Below are 21,033 nucleotides of genomic sequence, written 5' to 3' on the forward strand. Positions count from 1 at the left end.
ACTCGAGTCAAAAAAAAAATGATCCAAGAAAACAATAGAAATACTTTGTCAAATAACTCTATCACATAGAATCTGCTGTACTTCTCTTATGCAAATTAATGCTTGATGAAAGCACATTCATGGCTCAATTAGGAGCGGTCCCATAACACTGTTTCCCGCATCAAAAATCTTTTCCAGACATGTAAGAAAAATTGTTATGTAATATGTCCCAGAAGAACAATTTAAAATACACACACAAATGTTATCACCCAAAACGATATCACATAAATAAAAATCCGTAATTCCGTTACATGTAACTTTAAATTGCTGAGAAAACCGGATCTGTCCTTCTACGATATTAAAACTTCGGCAGCGCTACCTACACTTTGAGCACATTTTTAAGTCTTGCTTCTAGTGCGGAAAGTTGTTCCACGTTTCCTGTTCGGAGATCTTCGAATGCATCTTTGAGGAACACTAAAAGAAATATTAATTTTTGTATTGGTTCTCACGACTTCTCCATTTGAGACAACTTCCTAATGCAAAGTTTAGCTAGTATTTCCAAATACATTAAAAAAGAATTCTGACCAGTGTCAGCGTGAAACTGTTTGGCGACTTCTTTCGAGTACGTGGTTGGATCGCCGACTGACGATACAAATTCCGTGATTACACTATTCGCAACATCCGCAACGGTCTTCTTAAAAAGTTCTTCACCTAAAGTTTAAAAAAAGAGTTATAGTATTAAAATGCTGAGAAACTGGAAGTAATAGAATATAAATCTAATAAAAGGAAACCGAAAAGTAATAAAATACCTTCAAACTTTTTCTTCAAGGCAATGTAGAAGGAGTGGACAACATTGTCGTCCAAGAAAAACTGCTCCCAGAGGTGAAAAAGTTGCAGTAGTTCCTTAACACATAAATGAGAAAAGATGGACCAACATAGATAAAAAAAGAAAAAAGAAAGAAGAAAAAAAAAATAGCTCGTTAACAGTAAAAGCAAGAGCTGAAATTATTTCACATGTTCTTAAATGAAACCAAGATCAAATTCATATAAGAAAATTCTGTCCAAAATTATTCAGACAACTATGATAGTCAGTAAAATTGCTGAATTCCAGGAAAAAGTTGTGTTATGGTTAAAATAAAGCAGAACTAAAGTAAATTACCTGCCCAGCACTGGTGATGTACTCATGAGGAGAGGTGCTGAATGCCGGAAGATTGGTCATGCGCGAGTCCTTAGGCACAGCACATTTCTAAAAGACCACTTTCACGAAAATGCAAAAATGAGTTGACTCCTCAAAAAAGAGCAAATGTGAAATTTGCTTTTTTTTCGAATTCGAACAGGAAGTCTTAAATAAGCGACACTTCATGGCATCTGCAGAAGCAAACGCTACTTAAGCTGCTTTGTGCATTTCTTACAATTCAACTAAAGCAGTGATGAACTAGTAAAAAGCACTATCAAATTCGAAAAACTGGAATGAGAGCCCAGAAGCAGAAAATGAACAGAAGAAAAAAGAATATGAAGACGATGAAAACGTATGTTAATCACAAGAAAAAAAAAACGAAATGCAAAACGCCAAACTCACGATTTCTTCAATTTTTGCTTTCATTTTCACTACCACCTTGTCAATTGCAGTCTTCAAAACAAGGTCACATACTCCTCTATTCCATTTCAGAGCCGATTTGATATTCGGAGACAAAGACGCTAGACGGGTTAATTAATTAATTTATTAAAAAAAAGACAAACAACTCTTTGAAAAAAAAAACTCACCTTCTACATTCGTTACCATGGTCTTGAACTCCTGAAGTCCAAATACAAGTTGTCCGGAAGCTGAGCATACTGCAATAATATCTTCCAATGAACGTGGGCGGCGTTGACTATCTAGCCAATATTCCCACGACTTCAATTTGGCCAGGAAATTCTCCAGACCTTTCTGGATGAAAACTTAAGTGAGCAATGGAACAATGAGAAAAAGCGTATTAGAATATACGATAGATTGAAAAATGAAAGGAAAAGAAGTACAGTCTCACATCAATCGGTTGCTGCACTACATTCTTCACAGTACGTCCGAACAAAACCTCACTGTGAACGAACACATCAGTGAGAAGATGAAGGAGCTCAGCAATAGCGGTTTTCAGCGATTCCACACGTGCACGAAATGATCCGCTTGTCTAAATCAGAAAAATGATTATTTGAATAGACAAAAAGCATGGACAAAAGCTCCAAAAAAGTAGTAGTAGGAAAACAGAGAGGAGGTGGACCGCAAGTTCATTTTGGAAGGATCTGGTGAATACGACAATTTTTATCTCCCTTCCAGAATAATTCCTGTTATTTCCACCGACAGCTATAAGAACCAGTAATTCTGAGATAATGAACTACAGCGACGCATTCATAATAAGTTTATCCATCTAATACGCATTCTGCATTAAAAAAAAAAAACAGAGGTCACATCACAATCTGAACGCACGCAACGTCTTTCAAATGCCGAAGAAGAAAAAAAGAAAAAAGAAAACGACGGAGAAGGAAAAAGAATAGATAAACTAACTTAATAATCAAAGCCGAACTCAAAAAAAAAAAACAAATAATTTACTTACCAGATCTACAGCATTGATCTTGGAGAGAACGTAGGTAGTGAGGGCAGATCGGAATGGGGTTTCGAGATCATGTACGACTTCAGTTCTTAGCTGATGCGAAATATTGGTTAGATAGGGGATTTTTGACAATAAATCAGATCGCGTGTCGAGAAACTGTAAACAAACAAACAATGTGGACCAATGAAACGTAAGAAAATGAGATCAGAAAGGAATTTCGCACCTGCGATGTCTTCTGCAGAAGTTCTATTGGATTCTCGTCTGCAGAAATACGGTTACTGAATGAGTCAGTTAAGTCGAGCTCTTTGAGTCCTTCTTGAATTGCTTCGAAAAGGAGAGTGGAGGCGGCATCGTCATCGAGAAATCGGCGGAGAACCCTTAAGAATAGTCATAAAAACCAAAATAAACTAAATGAAAAGCTGAGACATAGCTTTTGCACAACCTTCCTTCAAATTAAGAACTGGAGTTTCTTCATTAAGTAATCAAAATCACTGCTCTTATATGCGAAAATTTAAGAAATGAAAAGGAGTACCAGAAAATAACTTAAATATAGCTACAGTGTAAACAAAGAAAATTTACAAAAGCTCTTTCTTGAAAAGATAAATTCAGAAAAGTGAGAAAAACAAAGGTGCTCACTTGTGATGGTGCGTGAATACAAACTCTAACTCTTTATATAATGCGTCGATGATGGATTGAACTGATGGTCCATCAGCTGAGAACTCTCGCAACCTATTGATGGACACACGACGGAAGATCGAAACAAACTCTGGAAATTATTCCATTAACGATGCCATAAACGCATCTAATCAAAAAATAGTCCTGAAAACTCACCGTCCTTACGTCCAAGACTTTCATATGTCTTCTGGATTTCCGCCAATTTCTCGAAGTCGGCTTGTTGAATGGCGAAAATTAATGCAGCACTTTGCCAAGCTAAGAAACGATCCTTCATGTCCTCGAACTCTTTAGTGTCGAATCCACTCGGGACAAACTAAAACCAACAAACTATCAATATATAGAAAGAAAACAGTTGAGAAATCACGCAACCAACCTTAGCAAGGGTTTCCTGGCTAGTTTGCATATCAGCTAAACATTCATACATTTTTTGTTGGTCTTCTTGTCCTTCCTCTTTTAGAAGTTCTCTGGCGCGATCCCATTGCGACTTTGCCTAGAAGTTACTCTTCAGAATTAGAAAAGTAAGGAAAAGGAACACTTCCTAAGATCACTAGTTAAGTGCTGGAACTAAGCGAAACATGATAGTGTCAGTCTCTGAATAGGCCAAATTCAGCCAAATTGTGAGCAGCTGAACTACCGAATGAGGTGATGTCATTGAAAATGTGAAAAAAAGTCTAACTATTAAAAGATATTGAGCTTTCAATCAGCTGAGTAACCAAATAAGTTCGAGGAAAATCCGTTGAAGAAACTACCAGACAAAAAACATGAAATCAAATTGTAATACGCATTCTACTAAGAAGAAATAATGTTACATGAAGTTAGTACGGCGCTCAAGAAAGAACACTATTGCGAGGAGAAAAACTCACTTTTATTACACTAATCAAGTTATTTGTACGACTTTTAGCAGCGTCATATTCTAAAACTGACGATGTCCCAGCGAATGAACTCTCATTCAATCGAACCGTTCGAATATGCTGCTCCAAACTGCATCTCAACTGTTCGAGCGTTCGAATCATATCATTCATATTTTCATATCTACAAAAAGTGGTATGAAAAGTAAATAATACATGGTAGAAAAATTAAGAGAAGAACTCACTTGACTCGAGCTTCTTCAATACTGTTTTTTGCCTTTTCTATTTCAGCAACAGTATCATCATATTGTTTTTGGATTCCACAAAAATGATTGTTTAATGCCTTACGCCTCTCTTCATGCGGAAGGCCATCACAGAGGGAGGAAAGTGAGGCGGCTGAGTTATTGCTGTGCACCTGGGAACACAAAGAATATAAATCTTACGAAGTCTCGGCAATCTTGCTCAACATCCTTCTCGATCAAGAGAGGGGATCTTCCCTTTCCCTTCTAATCTAGAATTTTTGGAAAGAAAAACAGATAAGCCCAGAATTTATATAACACATACCCCATTCAATTCCCGAGGCATACCCAAGGAGTTGTACAGCAACCCTGGAAACACTTACAGTCACCTTTGGTTAACAGAATATAAGCAGAAGCACAGAAACATCATCTGAAAAAATCCGAAGAAAACAAGAACACAATCCTCGCAAGATGAAAATGAAACTTGAGATTGCCAGCACGAAATTTTCGCTTAACCGTCGTAGGGAATCTCTTCGGGACCAACCTCGAGCCGAGCTAACTCACCACTTTAAGTTTTGGAATATGGATTATTATTAGGAAAACTAACAAGCTGTTCATAGTATTCCTGCAGCTTATAGTAGAAAAATTAGATGTTTCTCGAAATCTTTCATTAGAAACTCTTTATGGAAGGCACATGTGGAAGATAAGTAGTTAAACATATGCGAACCATCTCTCTTTAGCAATGCATGGCGCGAAAGTATTTTTTTGAATGAAGAAAAGCCGCGAAGATTAGCTGAGCGATGCTGAGAAATGAAAAGGAACTGTAGAACTAATGTAAGAAAAATAAGAAAAGGAACTGTAGAACTAATGCAAGAAAAATAAGAAAAGGAACTGTAGAACTAATGCAAGAAAAATAAGTGCTAGGAGGTTCCTAGATTTCCAATGCAGCTCATCCACCGTAGATCATGTAAGTGGTAGATTGAAGGATAAAAGATCAAGCGCACGATGATGACTAACCTCTTTTCTGGATGCGGTTACGATTTCAATTTTAATTTTGAGTCATTTGAGGTTTATTAAAGCACATGCAGCGTATACGATGAATTACGTAGGCGAGCTGATGTAACAAGTAAATTTTTTTCTCTTCCAGACTGGCACCAATTTATCGACTCCGGAGTAAGGAGGATGGATTCGATAGGTCCAATTGACCTATCCTTCACCTATTCACTCATCGATCCTCGCAGGTACAGCGATATGCGATAGAATGAACTGACGTTGAATCCGGAGCAGCTGTTTCAATCCCAATAATAACTTTGAAGTGAACAGAGTTATATATAAGGATCCAGGATCGCCTTTATGATCGGCAGAGAAGTGATCGCTGTACTTCAGTCAATGCTCGATACATTGTCAATTGTTCCTTCACGGTGATTCTATTTTTAAAAAGTGAGGAAAATTAATAAAGAAGAAGAAGACTAAAATGGCTTATTCAGCCACTTTTTCGCTGCCGTTTATAAATACAGTAAGCTCATGAAATATAAGTGACACGATATATAAGATTTTGATAATATATAAAATCAATAATAGCGGTAGCGGACTTTTTTTTCCTGGATCGAACGCATATAAGGCAAAATACGTGTCCTCCTAATAAAATGTTGACCTATCAAAGATCAAAAGCAGGTACCAAATCAATAAACACACGGATGTCGCTGTCCTATGACACTTCCTACCTAAAATTTTCCCATATTTTCTTTCCCACAAGTTTTTCCCACGAATCCCAGTTCTGTTGTACTATTAAGACCTTAGTTGTTGAAGTAACAGTACTTTTTATTACATTTAAACCATGTGATATTTTTCTTTTTTCTTCATCCTTCGCTCAAAATTCAGAGGTTGAGGTCCCTTTACGAAGCTTAGAAATTACATCTCTGATTCAATCTATCCAATATTCAAGAAAAAAACACTAGCAGCTCTTGGCGCTTATCCATCAACCACAACTGTTTCCAGAATAATCCTTGATGACAGCGAAAGTGCAAGCGGCCGTTTGTTTGAGCTCTGAGTTCTAACATAAGCTCAGACTGGATCTCAGGTCATGTCCTCATTCTACCGCATATATTGTGTATCCGGATTACCACATATGTTTTTGACAACAGCTGGGTGAAGCCCACATGCAAAGATGTCGCTCTCGCTGTCAACGAATACATAGGAAATGAGATTATTCCTGGAAATATTTCCTCGCCTTTTCCTCTACCTCCTCTATTTTGCAAAGGTTCGCTACTATAAACATTTTTATTTTATCATTCCAGAAATTTTCGTTTGAAACTGCTCTGTATAGTCAATTTATCTGAAAATTCGTTCCTCAATTGCATGTCTTATGGATTCTTCGCTGAAAAAAAGCTTGAGTTCAATCCTCTGCCCTCCCCAAATTCCCATTAAGGCAAAATAGAACCAATCAGCACTATTCACTGACAAATTTGCTGTTAGTGGCGAGTGACTTGAGAAATGAGAGACTCAGAGGCATAAAGAGGATGGCCGACTACCCAAATCGTGGATCATGTCCGGACAACAATTGCTATTAAGACTACTATGCATTTGTAGAGTAAATCGGTCACAACGATCCGCATATTGACCGATATATCGTCCAAATTGGCCGTTTTATTCCTATTTCTAGAACTGATTATCCTGAATTGAACCACGATCATAGCAAATTATCCACAATATGGAGTTGGATGTAACTTAAGTTCTTGTTAGTGCTGCAAAATAGTTTTAATGAAGTTTGAGAATGAAAAATTTTCTCATTAAGTGAATTATTTTCTTTTTTTTCAGTCTCTAAATTTCTTTCCTACTCCTCCAGGCTATGATTCTGCAAATTCTGGCGTTTTATTTGCGTTCTTCCTCCATTTGAAATATCACCAAGAAAAGAGACATATTTGGACAAACTTTAAGACGTTCCCGTTCGTAAGGATTTTTTGGATTGAAAGAGAATTCTCAATACTATAATATAAATAAACAACAACAGTAATAATCTATTATACTTTTTTGAAAAACTATATCAAATAATTAGGTCTTTGCAGAACTTTAAGAATTTCACTTATCTTGCGTTTTTCTATATGTTTCTTTATTTTGTTTGTTGTTTTTTTCACTGATCGGGACGATCGGTTTTTACCAGCTAAGCCTCCACCTCTTGTGCAACCCTTAAAGGAGCGAAATTATTTTCCAGTAGCTTGTATAATGCATTTGTGGAGTCTGATGCCATTTCTGGAACCGTACTCTAATCGTGAAGCTTCTTTAAACACGCCATTCCGAGCAGGAGCAATTGGAAGACGTAACAGGTTTGACAACAAGCGTATATTAGTGAGATGCTGATCCTCAATATCGAGATGACGAGCGAGATCTGATGGAGGATCGGCTCCATCAGGGATTGATAAGGTGGCAAGAAGTACACGGATTGCTTGTTCTTAAGCCTCCTCGGCCGTGAACGACTTTTTCATGTCCTTTTAAATGAGAAACTTTTGCAGTAGAGCAGCTGCGTGGAAAAGGCTGTTCCCAATCTTCCAGGATTTGAGAAGAAGCTTGTCGTAGTAGCTAACGTAGCTTGCCGGCTTCAGCATTCGTTTGACCTTGTCGTTGCTGATCTGCATCATGCCATAAACAACATCCTCAGCGCTTCTATATTTATTTATTTATTGAAACACCTGCAGGTGCGCCATAAAACAAAAAAAAAACAAGATGGAACACTGCTCACTAGAATTTCGCCTGAATTTTACACAACAAGACTGGTCCTTCAAAGCGTGAGGAGTGATGAGTTGGCAGGTCATTCTCCTGCTACAGAAGGTGAGAAATCCTAAGAAAATATATGCCTCATGTCAAAGCTCCATTTGTATAGCAGCATTAAGTTGAAATATGTAAACGAGTATCCTGCATCATGGTTGGAGACTCCGGAGAGCTCAATATTACCACGTGGGCGAGATAATGATATTTCTGTATTTGATTCAAGTGGAGACGTAGCGACTCGTATAGCTTCCGGAACTCAGTGCGGCGTTGATATGTGGAACAAAATTTGAAGGACATTCTCGTGATGCGGTGATATAGGTGCTCAACTTGTGCATTATTTCGGAGAAGTTCTAGGCAATTCTTGTATGTGTCCCAAAGAAAAGGAAGCCAAGGCGCCAGGAAAGTTCTGTACGTACGATCTTGAGTAGCAGCGCCAGAAAAGGGACAGGGGCAGCGTTTCGGGAACGTCTCCAAGATCATCTACATATTTCATCTACGTTCTCAATAGACGTTTTCTGTGCTTTTTCGGTTTTTTGTCCCGCTATTTGTAGAAAATGATCTTTTACAGTTTCTAACGACTTCACTGTAACCTGATAAGTAAGTGTTTTGTTTTGAAAAAGGGCATCCTTTGCGACATGAGGTTTCTTCAGTAAAACTCAGAGCTCCACACGCTTCATGATTATCAGTACGAGAGTTTTGTCCATTGTTTGTATCGACGAGTCTTTGTTGTATCCTGAAGAGTATCGAGCGCATCTGACCCTTTCCCCACTTGAATAAGCTCTTGTACCCTTTTTAGAACTGTTTCAGGCTCTTGGAAAGAATTCGATGGCATTTTCCCATACAATCCCGAACACCTCAAACTTGGGTAATTAAACTACTGACTTGACTCATCGGCTAACTCCTGGAAGTCGTTGTACAGGCCAGTTACACGTTCATGAACCTCGAACGATTCTGAATTGATGTGGACGTGGTGGCTCATCCCAAGCGGATCCTATCGCCAGAAACTTTATCTTTTATCCTTATCCGTATCATATTAGCCTACATCTACTTGAACATTTGGAAATCCTAGAATACTCCATCTTCCGGAGGAGTGTGGCAGAAAGTACTAACTTAGCTCACCTATTAGAGACTAGATTAGATACTCGTATTTGTGGATTGGACAAATCAACAACATGTTTGTTTACTACGTAAGTGGGCATGGTGGAAAATTGCCAACGTTCACATCAAACACATAATATCCACTCTCAGTATATGTACGTCGGCAAATAGATATATTAATCCTACATCTTGCATTACATGCAGTTTTTCCCTTGAAAAGAAGAATATTTGAACGTTGTTTTCAATTTTGTTAAATATATTTTTTCAATCCCTCCCGAAATGATACGGACTGAAATAGGTGTCATCACTGACTCAATGAGAGACTATGTATCCACTTCTGAAGTCCTGTGACGATTGAAATTTTTTCCTAACATCTTTATTTTTTGAATAACCGCTTCTTGGATTTTAGTGCCTTCGAGAGTAGTCGATATTGTAAAAACTTCAGCTTCTAGAGGTCTCAGTTTTTGAGATCTCCGTGTTGTTGATGTTACGTGTGGCTTGAATCCAATTTATTCGATAGTAAACTCAATTTGATAAATCGAGTTCAGTGTATTGTATGCATTGAATGCGAAGTAATACAACCACGGAAGAAGTAAACTGAATAACAACGTAAATCTTGTTCGAAAAATCCTAGAATCTTTATCGGGGATGTCGTACATATGTATGTATGTATTATATATGTACACAATCAAGCTAGAATAAAGAAATACTAAAAAAAAATTCCAGCATTTACATGTTCTACCATTAATTTACCATTTTCTATTCACTCAGTGGCTCTGAAAACTTATTTGCTTACCAGCTAATTCACTTATTTTTTCCTTCCTCTTCTTTCTTTTCTTTTTTTCTTTCTTTTTTTTTTCTTTTTTCACTTATTTTTGTTCAAATCGTTTTGTTTTCGTACATATACGTACGATTTTTGAGGACGAAACAAAAGAAAATTAAGTAAATAAACTACAAGAGAGGTTACAAATGTGTTTGATCATCCATTCCGTTACTTTGAAATGATTATCCTTGAAGGAGTCTTCGCTTCTTGTTTATTTTTTTCCCGACGAGCTGAGATTTCCTGCAAACAAATAAGAATTTCCCTTCTAGCTACTAATATATAGAATTATTAATGGTTCTCAGAATGTATCCATCGACTTTGTTTCGAGTGAAGCAGGACGGAAAGAAAAACTTGTAGAAACAATTCATAGTGTTTGCTTTTTGGGATCTACTCATTCATTCAGGATCCCATATAGGAAGTGCACATGAACTTCTTTGCAAAAGTAATGCAAGTGTACTTTATAAATATGGTGTACATACCAGGATCCTTAAGAAAAGCCTTCATAACCCAAATGCATTTCAAACACGTGTTTATTTTTACTGGACTGTATTTTAACAATATTTTGAAAGGTTTAAAATTGCACATATTTTTTTTGAGAAATACCGTTTTTTGTCCATACTTACAATGGAAACCACTATTTATTTCTAATTCGTTCTGTAATTAATTCTTTTCTCATTTTTCATCGCTAATTCAAAGGAAGAACTTCACGGATGTAGTGGATGTTTACATGTCCTTTAATCTGTATTGACAGAAATCTCTCTGAGTAGTTTTTTTCCTTTTTTTTTTTGAAGCTCTGGATTTTGACGTTTGGGGTTGACCATTTACAGCAGATCTGTCCATGTCGAGGAAAAGAAAAGAAAATTTTGGATATTCCTCCATTTCCATTGTAGTTTGAAGTTTAATATTTTGTGTACTATGGTTGTTGAAAATTGAAACGGTTGTATATTATCTATCCATTTCTCATTGCCTTTACACTTTTTAAAGTTTTTTTTTCTGACACATTCTAATGGATGTGTGAAAAGCTGATCCGCATTCAGATGAAACATGGATCCGAGGAAGACTACTCTTTAGTAAATATGTACATATATGTAATGGTGTGGTTACTATGTTTTCCATCCACTTCTTCTAGTCAAAAGCCTGTTTTTGGTCAACTCTCTCGACGCTTGTTATTTTGTTGTCCTCATCGGGTCGGATTCAGGCTTTGTTTTCGAGGAATTCCCTATTAACATCACAGCATGGCAACACTCGTCCCAAATGGCTTGCTGTAGCAAAGCATTGCTCCTCATTCCATACGAACATCTCTCACTATACGATGACATGTAGATGAAACACAGTAGAAAAAAAATCCAGTTAATTAACCTCCTCCTTCCCAAGAAACCTCCACATTACATGGAGTGCATCAGAAGGATCTCAACGTTCTGGACCTACTGTTCCCATTCATACAGTTGATGACTAGTTGCTTTTGTGTTGATGCCATCTGTGACCTCACACGAACCTCTTCGTTCCGCGAAAGCGCTTCAGCACAGCACTCAACCTCTTAACAAAGCCAATTAGTTAATGAGGTGTTTTCGTACAGCTTCCTCATCTATTCCACATATTCACACGAATTTTTTTCAAAAGAGAATTCACTACAGATTCCTCTACAGTAGTAATTTCAAACAATGGACTATGGTTTATTTCCGTACAATGATGTGCACGGAAATAAACCGTAGTCGTAAAATCTGTCGCATGTCTCATTACGTTAAAAAAATGGGAATATGTTAAAATAATTTAGTTCAAGATAAAAATTTATTTCATTCTGAGAATATTGCGTGTACGTATACATATAACGCTCTCTTAGAATACAAAAAAAAACTCATGAAGCAAAAAATTGTACGAATTGAAATTCTTAACAAAAGATGTAGAAAGAGAAAGCAATATTACTTTTAGAATTTATAGTTTTTCCTTTTTGTAGTTTTTTTTTAATAGCTTATTTATAGTATTTCCAGAATTTCGACATATGTTGCACATGTCTGTGCACATTTTGATAAAGACACTTTTGTAGTTACAGAATTTTTGTAATTTGTACTGTATGATATATGTGCTAAGAACAACACCACAAATCCGAACGACAACCGAACAACGTGGAAATTTTTACAGTTTTTTATAACTCTTAATTTCTAAAAATGCCATTAAACACACTCTGTTGTATGCTTCTTCGGAGATCAAAAGTACGGTATATGTTTCTAGCTCCTAATTTTAACAAGAAGTAAAAAATGTATGGAATAATTGTCATGTGAATATATTGGAAAATTTCAAAGTACTGAAATGATTGTGGATTTTCTCATTGTTCTGGAACGCTTTCAAACTATTTTAAGCGTTTTGTTTTTTTTTAAATTTCTATCTTTATTTCTTCATTTACGAATGTACGGACTGTACATATGTACATGCCATCAACAGTTGTTTAGAATGGGCAGTATTTGTTTGGACGACAATATAAATGAAATAAATTAAGTGCTACTACCAATCCTGAAAATGCACAAGATGATTCAATTTTTTTCTTCCGTACTATCGGGTGGTTCTACGTTTAATTTAGGGTTTTCATAAATAGCATTTCGTATTAAGAGCCCGGGCTTCGTTACCATGGAAAGGTTCGCCACTAAAAACATTTATTTCGCTAGTGGGAAATATAACTGGATGTACGTTATAGTTCTAGCTATTTGACCATCTCTTATAATTTTCCTTCCCGTTTTTAAATGTTGATTTTTTTCACTTTGAATCCTTTCAATGACCTCACTAAACCAGCACGTGTCGAAATAAGAAATCGGAAGTCCTCACTAAATAACGAGTGACACATCCTACATAATTTTTACCTTCTGTATTTTGAAATATCTGAGGAGTAGAAATATGTAGGTTTTTAGTACTTTTTGTAGTTGCACTAAATATTTTTGTGCTTACATAACGGATAATGTATGTATACATATAAATATTCCTTTTTGTTTTTTCCACAAGTCAATAAAATCCGCATAATTCTAAAATTTTTTGAAATTCAGATATCAGATATGTGCTGCTTCAGTGAGCTATCCCGAATAATTCCTTACTTCTTCTTCAAAATCAAGTGAGCATCTTTTAATCGTTACTAAGCTGAACTCAAGTCCTTCTACTAATCTTGTCATTCCGTCTGAAACAGGAGTCATTACGCTTCAAGGCTCATCACAAGACTTGCATGCACTCCTCATTCTCACTGAAAGAGTTCAGTTGCAACTGTGTGCTCGTTCAACCGAAAAGTGCGATGAGTGACGGACGATCCAGAACGCTTTTCAGCGGCTCGATTTACTGGTCCAGATGATCGCGTTAAGTGCCGCGGTGTCATTGTGGCGCCAAGTCAGTAGAGCTGAGCGGGATTGTTTTATTGCTGTCTTCATCCAGAATTGCATACACTCGAGCGTATCCTCAGTTATCGAGCACTCATTCAAATTACCTGCCATTTGTATAATGAGAGCTGGGCAATTAGGAATCCTGTCGAGTCGTAGAACTGGAAGAGATTATCGAGGCTAATCTAAGTGATGATTGCTACGTTCTGATAATCTGAATCCTTGTGGATTTTTCCTACCATCTTCATCTTTTTTCGTACGTATATGGGTAGCGTTAAGGTCTAAACCTGGAGCCAAATGGTGATTTTCCAATTGTGCCCGAAAAAACGCAATTTTCTCCGTCATACAACGTCCTCAAATGTATATCATAAAAAGTATTCGAGGTCATTTCTAATAAGATACATAATTCACCTCCTTCAAGGACACGTACACCATTTTCTTTGTTTGTAGAAAAAAAGCAACTCGTAGACGGCGCGTGTCGGTCAAGCGTGAACACTGTATGGCTATTTACAGTAATATAGTGTCGTCCAATTGTTAAGTTGACCGAGGTCATTTTTCTCTTAATTTCGACCTCTTACCATTCCTTCTAAGAAACCTGTCGCTCCAGGTCAGCGGTTTTTGGTCGGTCGTTTACTATTCTGTTTCCCGAGGACTGTGGAATTTTTTTATCTTTCGTAAAAATAGGTCAAATTTATAGCTACGAAACATCTGCTCTTGTAAATTTCAAATTTTATATTTCAGTGTTTTGAGGAGACTTTCTGTTTATTCTGCGAATTAAAAAATTCCTCAAAAAATACCAAAAAGCAAATAAACAAGTAATCCATACACATTTGACTTTCTTCTCTAATCTCCTGTTTTTTTTAATGGTTTTTTATGTAACAGTCTCTCTCGACTTTCATAAACTCATTTAGTTTACGTTCTTTCTTTCATCTGACTCAGAATTTTTTAAGGTAAAAAAATGTGTTTGCTGAGGTTCAAGATGAAAATTTAGTCCCTATTCATAGAAAAACTCGATAGCACGAGAACAATGTTTTAAAATCTAATAATATAGCATTATATTAAGTGAATAACAAAGTGTTTGTAGTCGAAAACTCTCCTTGCATTACTTTCTGAATTTATAAAATCGGAAAAATAAGGAAATATTTGATTATGTGGTATTGGTGAACAAACATGGAAATAAATCAACATCTAGCCATTTTATTGAATGGATAATTAAATTTGTAGCGATTTCTAAGGAATGAGAATGGAATACGGTTATGGAAATGTTTTGCACTATTCTATTTCTATTCACTAGAAAATTTCTTAATTTTGTGAAGTCTTTCGTAAGATATAGTCGAGACACAGCGATGAAACTTGTTATTTAGTTGTTTTTTTTTGTGAATTAGTTCCGTTGTATAGAACATTCTCTTTTGTGCGATTTTCTCATGTTGTAAAGCAATATTCGACGCCAATCGGCTCTCTTTTCTAATTTGTTATGTATTAAGTGTTTTTTTTAGCGATTCCTGTGAAAACTTTGCAAATAATCAAATTTGAAAATTCAACTGATCCTGTGTTCGATCGCCATTCGAAAACGGCAGATGATTTTAATAGAAACTTACTAAGATTACTCGAGTAACCTGAGCATATTTATCCGCTGACCTAACGAAACCGTATGCGTCTCTTCGGATAGGATCCTACTCTCTTCGGTTTGTCCTCAACATAAACGGAACACACATAAGTTGCTTAGCAATCTTTGGCACGTAACTTCAGTTCCAGAAACTCAAATTAATCCAGAGCTTATGAGCTCGGTTGGGTAGCGCTGCACGTCGCTGCCATTCATTAACTTTTCATGCATGACTCGAGCAACAAATAGTTGAAGCGATTCGTCCACTTCTCTTAACTATAGCTACACTTTAAAGTAAATTAACACATTTTCCAGCTACATTCATTCTCACATTATTCCAGAAAATATGAAGAAGAAAACCAAGCGCTGAGATTCTTAGGATTCCATTCCCATTAGATTTAATTAGTTGAGAAACCCTCGGAGATAGAAATTTGCACGCCTTTTGCATTTTTCAAACGCTTCTCCTCTTTCTTCATGAATTTTCCCAACAGTCTGCGCTTACCTTCACAGAGCTGGAGAAATAATCAGTCTTAGTTCCTTTTTTTTATATCAACAGCTGCACGGCTACACAACCACTGCCGTAATTCAGACATTTGATAGTACCGAAGAGAAAACTGTTACAGCTGTTCTTTGTCATGATAAAATATTTAAATTTATTTTCTCATTATTCATCTGATTTTATCACTGGTATCCTTAGTATCCATTCACATTCCCATGCGCTTAGAAATTTTCGAGAAGTTTTACAAACTCCTACTGTTATCCCCACTTGACTTAAAAGAAATGCCAGTTGTTTTTTTCTTTGTTGCCCTTTTTTTTACGGCAAAAGTTTTTCCTCTTCCTTTCATTCTGTTTTGATGACCACTTGTACGCAAACGTTGAGGTATTACTTGTTGGAGTTGATTAACTTCTTTGAAAGACTTTACACATCTTCATGAAACTTCTGAAAAAAAGAAGTAAAAAAAAGTAAAAAAAAATCTTAAAAAAAAATACGCCACTCCCAATCATTCCTCTTAGCTTCAAGCAGTTCACCTCTATCTATGTATTATCTCTTCATCTATTTTTAATTTCGAAAAATCCTCGCAATCTTCTCTTGTAACGCTCTCTTCTACTCCCGAAACGTGGACTTGGTGGATATGATTGAGTTAGGTTTCAATTTTCAGACGTATTGGACTAGTGCCAGCGATACATTGGTACATAATTGTCGTCATCGGTCCAGCTCACACATCCTCTTGGAACGCTTTCAGGATATGTGTTGTCACTCACATACGCTACGACTGCACTACAATTTTCCTCATTTCATTCGTGCGTTCTTCAATAGTACTTGACTTTGAAGCCATGAATTTCCATAATTTCATCACGATTGCCGGATTTCACGATTTAAAATTCACGTTTACTACGAAGCATCTTTGAACGGGGGAATGGATATTTTTCTTGGTCCTTTTGCAAAAATATGATAGTCTTTAACTACAGATCGTACATAACTTTGCGGTAAACAATCAACTAAGTGAATTAAGTCGTTAAAAGTACCAGTTTTGACTAATAGTTTCACTTATTCTTACACAGGTAACAAAATCTGATACAGTCTATCAAATTAGTAGCAGAAAGAGGAAAGAGCAGAAAAAAAAGAAGAGAGAATTGTACTGTTGTCAATCATCTTGTTTCATTTTGTTTTTTCTTTTTTGCTATTTTAATTCCACGTTATTAGATTTCCGTACAGTAATCGTGATAGATTGTTCTAAAAATGATCCCTTTACGTAGTTTTGGCAGGTGTGTAAATATCCATTGGCTCTTGTGCCTATGCTTGGTCAACAATCTACTTATAATTTCATAGCTTAGCGGGAAAATTATTGATGAATGAGAGGAGTGAGAGAGAGACGGAGTCTATGGCCAGCTGGATTGAGGATGAGGATACGAGTAATTATAAGTGCGATGGAATGAATCTGCTCTCGTTATTACGTATAAATCGTCATCATCGCTCCGCTTGTTCGTCTTCTAAATTGTTTATCCGAAGCGTATCTTCGTCAAGCGACAAGTAGCCGAGTGTACCAGTCTCGTCAATGGGAAAATCTCCGGACAAATAGGACTAGCGGTTGTTGTACTAGAAGCTGTAAGTTTAGCATATATTCTATAATTATTAGTGTATTTTTGAATGAAAAAGTGATTCGTAATAAAGTAAAAAATGCGAAAATGCTTAGAGTAATTCTGGCACCTTTATACGAATAAGCAAATTTATTTATTTATTTATTATTACATTATAGTACTAATGCACTGTGTTTTGTACGGAAATTATTCGTGTTTATAAGTGGCTAAATGTAACTTTTAACAGATTTAGTACATATACATACATAACAACTTAGTAACTTCAAAGTAAAAAAAAAAACTCCATTCTCGTGAATAATCAAAAAATTATGGGAATTTCGCCGTTACAAGTTCGGTTACCAGTAGATTATTTCGGGAAAAAAGCTTTCCAAAGATTATTCTCAAATATTGCGACAGAAGAGCTGTAGGGCTTTAAAAATCGCTCTTATCTCAAACTAGGAGATCTTTTGGATCCTTTTTGACCTTCCTTTTTTCCCTATTTACATTTTGACTTTCATTTTGTTTTTGACTCACACGAAACGACCAAAACGGAAGCTGCATCGAAAAAAAAACAACGGTCTCTGGACGTTCTATGTATTTTGCTGCATAGCATGAAAGAGGACTAAATTCTGATCTCTGCTGCTCTTATGACTGCTGTTCTCGGATTTCAATGAGAGACGAGCCTCGGATTTTTGCCTCTACCTATTCACGTCCACGCTATAGAACATTTCGAAAAGAGAAGCCGATGTCTGTTGGATGAGAATATAGTTGGTTTAGTATATCGAGGTTCCTTTTGGTTTATTTTTATCTTCTCTAACGAATATTCATATTCGAAAACTCATTAAGGTATCGAATTTATCTATTGCAGTTTTTCCCGTAGTATATTTTGCAAAGTCTATATTTACAGCATATTTTACATTACATATATCAATATATTCCTTTACTGCATTTTAGAGATCTGGTGTTATTTCACACAAAAAAAATGTATGTTTATTTTCTTTAGATATACATTTACTACAGTTTGCTACTATTAATACTAGTGTCATACTTGAACAATATTCAATAAAATAATTCTAAAGTGAACATATATTTATTATTTATTTATTTCACAAATTTTGTTGAATGCTGAAAATTTTGTTGACATCTTCTCAAGCCAGCTAAATGTGATTACTTCAGCTGTCGAAATATTTTTAGCATTTGCTTCGACACGAAGTGGTTTACAAACCTGTGTGTCATTTTTAAGAATTCCGGAATTTCAACATCCGAAACGAAGAATCCAGCAATTAGGCAGCTATTTCCGTCGTTCGGTGGCTTTTCAACAATGCGGAAAAAAACTGGTCGGCATCGAAATGCAGTTGGTTAGGAACGTTTGCAGTCTTGCTTCGAACTTTTCCAGAATTCGTAAAAAGCGCATCACGAAGAGGCGGTTGTTAGTACAGCTGCGAGGACAGCAGCAAATCGTTTCACAGTCAGCTATTTCAATCGTCTCTTCACCCCTTTTCGACGTCCAGACATCATCACACCTCAAGGATATTGTCATCAGTTAGTGTCATCCACGTACGACAACAATTGTCAATCTTTTCCATATATTCCCGAAATATTGCTACTGTCAGCTATTGAAATGAGATGTCACCACAGTGAGTAGTGAGTGATACACTCTCATCTCGCGATTTGTATACGATGAGGTTAAGTGGACTCGCGCAAACATCGCTCATTCGCTAATATGAGTGCACAAGTCGTCAGTCTCATCATAAACCGACAGTGAATTACTCATCTCAACAAATAATTCACTAAATTTTTACGATATTTTCTCTTTAATCTTAGATCTAGAACTGACACACAATCGCACTCCTGAACTCCTTCATTTCCGAGTCACGTTTGCTCTATTTTGTGTGCTTCTCTGACAGCTATTGCTATTTCCTCGAGAAATTTCTGAATTTCCTTAGACATTCACCATTCCTTAGGGAAGCTTTCTACCGATAACCATTTTAAATCTCAAATTGGGGCATTTGCATAGAAATGTATCTAATAAGCATAGATTTACATCGATTCCTACTTTAAAAAAACAGAGTCACATAAATATAAATCGTCTTGGAAATCTTAGTTTTGAAATCAACATTCTACAAAAAGTTTTATCCTTGTAAAAATGTTTTTCTATGAACCTAGAGAACAATTAGACGATGTGTGTGTCTTTTGGTGGAAAACTGGTCCGTAATAGGTCTGCTAATTTTCATTGCAACGATATTTCTGAAATTTCAAATGAGGTTTAATTCAAATTACGCCTTACATTAATTGGTTGTAAGTACTACGTCTTACAAATATCACTAAAGCTGGAAATGATGGGAATTCCGAAGATAAATGTCATTTGAAGGTCATATCTTGGGTGTTCTATTATTTCAAGAAGAAATGTTTTGACTTTGTTACTTTTACATTTTATCTCTGATGAAAAATCAAGATCAAGAAATTAATCAAACAAATATTGTCGTTGCTATAACATTAATTAATCCGGATGTAGTTAATTTCAGTCACTTTTCAGTATCTTCTCCATTTTTTAAGCGTAAAAATACAAGGTTCAAATATTAAATGCTGAGCGATCGGTTTAAAAAATTGAAATGAGGACTTTGAAGGGTACTTTGTTAAATGAGGTGTAGTTGTTTAAAGTGCACTCAATAGAAAGTTATGTACTGCAAGAATCCGTAGAATTTCACTTCACCCTACTTTTTTTGTACTTTATGCTCGATATTACAAATAATTGCCGCGAATTTGATTTTCGTAAATCTATGAGAGTATCAAATTTTTTTTTTTGCACACAAGTATCGTTCTATCGACCTCATCTTATCTCATTGAAAAGAGCGCACGAAGAGGACCTCTACAAAGTAAATGTTTGTTTGCACGAATTCGCATCCAAAGCCCTAATCCTCGCTCGAGAAATACTCCTCTACGAACTCTGAAATATTTGCGCAGTAACAGGTATCGATAGGAGATGCCTAATTTTTTCCCTACTTTTTTCTTTTTCACTATTCTCGCCTAGACATTGTTAGCAGCAATTTCTTAATGTATGTAATCGGATACGATCGCAGTACAGCTGGAAATGTTAACAGTGTTTGGAGACGGTTTGGAGATCCTAATAACCGCTTAGGAACCTATGATTAGTGAAAAAGGTCGTCCTGCACATCCTTCTGCCCTCTCTTACATAAGGGAGCAATTCAAGCATGATTGCTCACGTGCTTCGTAGTCTGCGTTAAGTGTAATCCGAGCGGAGTTTTTTTCCCGAGTTCTCAGACCTTGAGACCAATTGAAAATCAGCGAAAAAAGTGTTTTCTAATTGCGTCCATCGGGAATTGTCTGGTGCACTTGTTGAATTTCTGATTCCTACTCGGTTTTTGCGATATCCTTGAGCTGTTTTTGCATAGCTCTTGTTTTTTCCCCGTCCCTTCACCAACAACACGCTTCTCTAACTATCTAAAACATAGAATCGATGTAGTGAATGCATGAAATTTGTATTCACATTTCACATTTCGTAGCCGTCGTGAAGGGGGGATGAGGCCGAGAGGCTGAGGGAGCAGGCAGATAGTGCTGCGGCGGTTGAAATACGATATAGAGGAGCACCGGGGCGAAGGATTAGTGGACAAGCAGCGTTTGCTAACAAAACACAAAACATACACTCAAAAACATAAGTTCCCTGTACTACAATCCCACTATTTGCCCTACATTCCAGTTAAGTGCTCATAGGTGCTCTGCGTGTGTGCGTGTCAGAATTTTTCAGACGCTTTTCTCTCACTACACACTTCAAACGAGGTAAAAACGAGGCAAAAAAAGCGCTCAGTTTACAGAATCCCATTGTTTCGTGTGCATACGGCTACGAGTTTTTCACGGATTCGTTGAAGAAGAGTTGTCGACTTGTGGCTGACGATTCGTGTTTTACTAGTTGGTCTGCTGCGGTACCCGCCCCTCCTTCCTGTGGCCTTCCCCTCTAATGAGGCGGA

General features: G+C 36.5%; 1 protein-coding gene across 1 annotated transcript; it reads right to left on the minus strand.

Annotated features, from left to right (window-relative positions):
- Window positions 1-358: 358 nt before the first annotated feature.
- On the minus strand, window positions 359-4,672 carry RB195_025857 (uncharacterized protein; the record flags this gene model as incomplete). Its single annotated transcript, XM_064214176.1, has 15 exons — window positions 359-453; window positions 565-690; window positions 789-882; window positions 1,139-1,225; window positions 1,559-1,677; window positions 1,744-1,906; window positions 2,004-2,144; window positions 2,568-2,720; window positions 2,788-2,941; window positions 3,201-3,330; window positions 3,396-3,552; window positions 3,613-3,729; window positions 4,103-4,271; window positions 4,333-4,502; window positions 4,652-4,672. The coding sequence occupies 15 exons, from the start codon at window positions 4,670-4,672 to the stop codon at window positions 359-361; spliced, it is 1,896 nt and encodes a 631-aa protein (XP_064070057.1).
- Window positions 4,673-21,033: the final 16,361 nt, after the last annotated feature.

The sequence above is a fragment of the Necator americanus genome, chromosome X (assembly GCF_031761385.1).
Source record: "Necator americanus strain Aroian chromosome X, whole genome shotgun sequence".
Lineage (NCBI taxonomy): Eukaryota > Metazoa > Nematoda > Chromadorea > Rhabditida > Ancylostomatidae > Necator > Necator americanus.